Below are 3,124 nucleotides of genomic sequence, written 5' to 3'. Positions count from 1 at the left end.
ATACGACCTTTTATTATAGCATTCCATAAGATTTTATTTTTTGAATCCTATGACATATAATTAAGAATTATTTTTTATCAAACCTTTCAAAAGGTTTTGTTTTTCTAGAATGTCTAATAAAGCATTACGAATTCCAAATAATTAGTTCGTCCATAACTTGAATTTCTCTTTTTTTGTTTCTTAGGATAATTTTGGGTTTAATGATGTCTATAAAGAATAAAATTTTCTAGGGCTACAGCTTCTTTATCTATCTTTATTTATAAGGTAAAAATTTTAACGATCCTAAATTCTAGCAATTCTTATATATTTTAAATAAGTAAAGATTTAATAGATAAAATTTTAGTTGATTTTAAAGTCCTAGTAAAATTATAAAATGACAATTTTGGTCGGTGTGAACTCCATTTTTTAAAGGGCAGAAAAGGCGAACGACATTTCGTTAAGGTTCGTGCCTTAACGGGATAGTTTTAGAGTATGCGCGTTGCGCGTGAATCCTTATCGATGGGAATAAATTTTAAAAAATCATATGAATAATATTATTTGACTTCCTATATTACTTAAATAAGCATAGTTTTAAAAAAACATGTAGAAAGTTATAATTTAAACGATCTTATAAATTAGAGTACAATTTACTGCAAAATTCAATGATCTAAGTATCTTATCTATGCTTCACTTGTCAAATATTGTAATTGGGTTTGTATCTAATATGATCATATATTACAATATGTAAATAAAAAATTAAAGCATGTTATATATTTATTTTTTGGCCAAAATTAAAAAATTTATTTCAACCAAGTAGAACTATTTACATCCACTAGTTACATTTGGACTCTATAACTAGTCTCCCAAAATCTCCCTACCTATGTAAAGGTACAAAATCTTTTTTCAATGCCTAACTACCTCTACTTAGGATAACTATTCAAAGACTCTAGGACTCTCCTCCATTTGCTAAAGTGTTGTCCTCTTGTGTGCAACTGTATTGTCATCTCTTTAAGAATCTGTTGACTCTCTTTCTTTTTATCTTGGAATCTTCTTGCATTTCTTTCACTCCACAAATGGTAAACAGTAGCAGCATATAAGAATTTTACAATCTGTGCTCGTGGTCTGCTGTTCCTCGTTTTCCTGCTAAGCCTGTCAGTTTCTTCTTCCCAATTACTCATTCTCCTCGTCTCTCCTAGCCAACTGAGTATTGAATTCCAGATGTAGGACGAGTAACTGCATTGAAAGAACAAGTGATGCAGGTTCTCCTCAGCTCCAGTGCTGCATAATACACATTCTGTTTGTACATTTACACCCCATTTCTGCAGTCGATCCACAGTAGCTAAACGACCCATAAGTGCCAGCCATAGATATCACACCTCCTTTTCACTACACCCCGTAAAGGGTGTATAGGAATTTTTCCACTTAAAGGACAATCGGAACGGGATTTATTATTAAAATTCCGCCACTTGGGAGATTAATGGTGTCCCAAGTCACCGGTTGAATCCCGAACCGAGGAAGTTATGACTCTGTTAACAGTCCGCGAACCAGAAATCCGAGTAAGGAATTCTGTTAACCCGGGAGAAGGTGTTAGGCATTCCCGGGTTCCGTGGTTCTAGCACGGTCGCTCAACTGTCATATTTGGCTTATTCGTTTGATTTTAGTATATGTTTTAATCTATGTGCTTTTAACTTTGAACCGCTTTTATTATTATTATTTTAAGAGAATTGCAACTTTGATCTATGTGCTTTTAACTTTGAACCGCTTTTATTATTATTATTTTAAGAGAATTGCAACGTCGTGAAAACACGTCTCGAACCGCGTCACATAAATGCACCCGCGATTTTTGACACATTTCGACTTCGTTGGGATTTGGATTTGGGTCACATAAATGTGCACCCGTATTTAGGAAGGTAAAATTATTTAATGCCGAACCTAAAGCAACTAGCGCATTATTAACTATGCGTGAAGCCATGGAATTTGCTAAATGGCGCGTTCCGAGATCTACATTTTTTAGAAAAACAATTAAGAGGGCCACGCTAGTTGTGATTTTATTTGGCGCGGCGCACCTCATTTTTATTTTAAAGGTCAACCTGAAGAACTATGATTTTATTAAGTATTGTCTCTAAAACCTAGTTAATTGGTATTATTTAAGGACTACTGTACTTCAAGTCCATGACTTTCATGTAATCCAAATCCTCAGCAATTTTTGGGCCTTGAAATCAACCCAGCAAGCAGGTAAATGTTGCTGTTTTTTGTTTAGAACCTGCCCAGCTTTGGGCTTCTGGCACTGCCATTGGGCCCAGGCCTCAAATTATACTGCCTAGGCCTCAAATTGATTGAATTAAAAGGGAAATGGGCCAGGCTATTTTTCAGTTGGGCCTGTGTTGAGCCCAGTCCTTACAGTCCAACTAACGTGAGCCAAAGCTCAGTCAATACTAACAATGAAATGAAAATAGAGAATCTGACGATATATTTTGAGCAGAACGTGATATCAACTAATGGTAATCTACCTACAAACTTAATCACATTTGTTAACAGTTAAACAGGGATCATCATGTTTATTGGACTAACAATGAACACAACGATGCTCAGCTACAGCCTAGCACCTAATCCAGCATTTTTAAGCAGCCTTTTAGCCTTAGTTCACACGTTTAAAACAGTTCCATGATAGAAATTAACTACAACTAACATGAAATTATTCTATCAACCTACCATGATTAACTACTACTAGTGTTTAACTCATAATGTTCACATAAATCTGAGAAATAGCAGCTCATACAGCCCAATTAGTACAATATAAATAATGACCTAAATAACATTATTGCACTAAATGTCTGAGTACACAAATCAGGAAATAAACTAAATCAACACTCGTGCTTCAATTCTTCACATAGATTCATTCTTCACGTTTTCAGCTCACAATTATCAGAGTTACAATTGTGTACCTGGAATTGAATAAGATGATGAGAAATAGGAGTCAGCTACAGCAGCAGATCAGCAGAAGTATACTACAACGAGCAACAACAGATTCCAATTCCAAAACCCATGAAATGTTTTAACACTAAATCAACCAGTCAAACAACCCAAACAACTTGAAAATGAACACAGAACACCTATGAGACTTTCAGCAGACAAACATTCAACT

General features: G+C 34.8%; 1 protein-coding gene across 1 annotated transcript; it reads right to left on the bottom strand.

The window, feature by feature from the left end:
* On the bottom strand, nt 900-1,331 carry LOC109234910. Its single transcript, XM_019400953.1, has one exon. It carries the CDS (start codon nt 1,329-1,331, stop codon nt 900-902), a length of 432 nt encoding a protein of 143 aa, XP_019256498.1.

This window comes from Nicotiana attenuata, chromosome 1 (genome assembly GCF_001879085.1).
Source record: "Nicotiana attenuata strain UT chromosome 1, NIATTr2, whole genome shotgun sequence".
Taxonomy (NCBI): domain Eukaryota; kingdom Viridiplantae; phylum Streptophyta; class Magnoliopsida; order Solanales; family Solanaceae; genus Nicotiana; species Nicotiana attenuata.
This window is presented reverse-complemented; position numbering and strand designations above follow the sequence as displayed.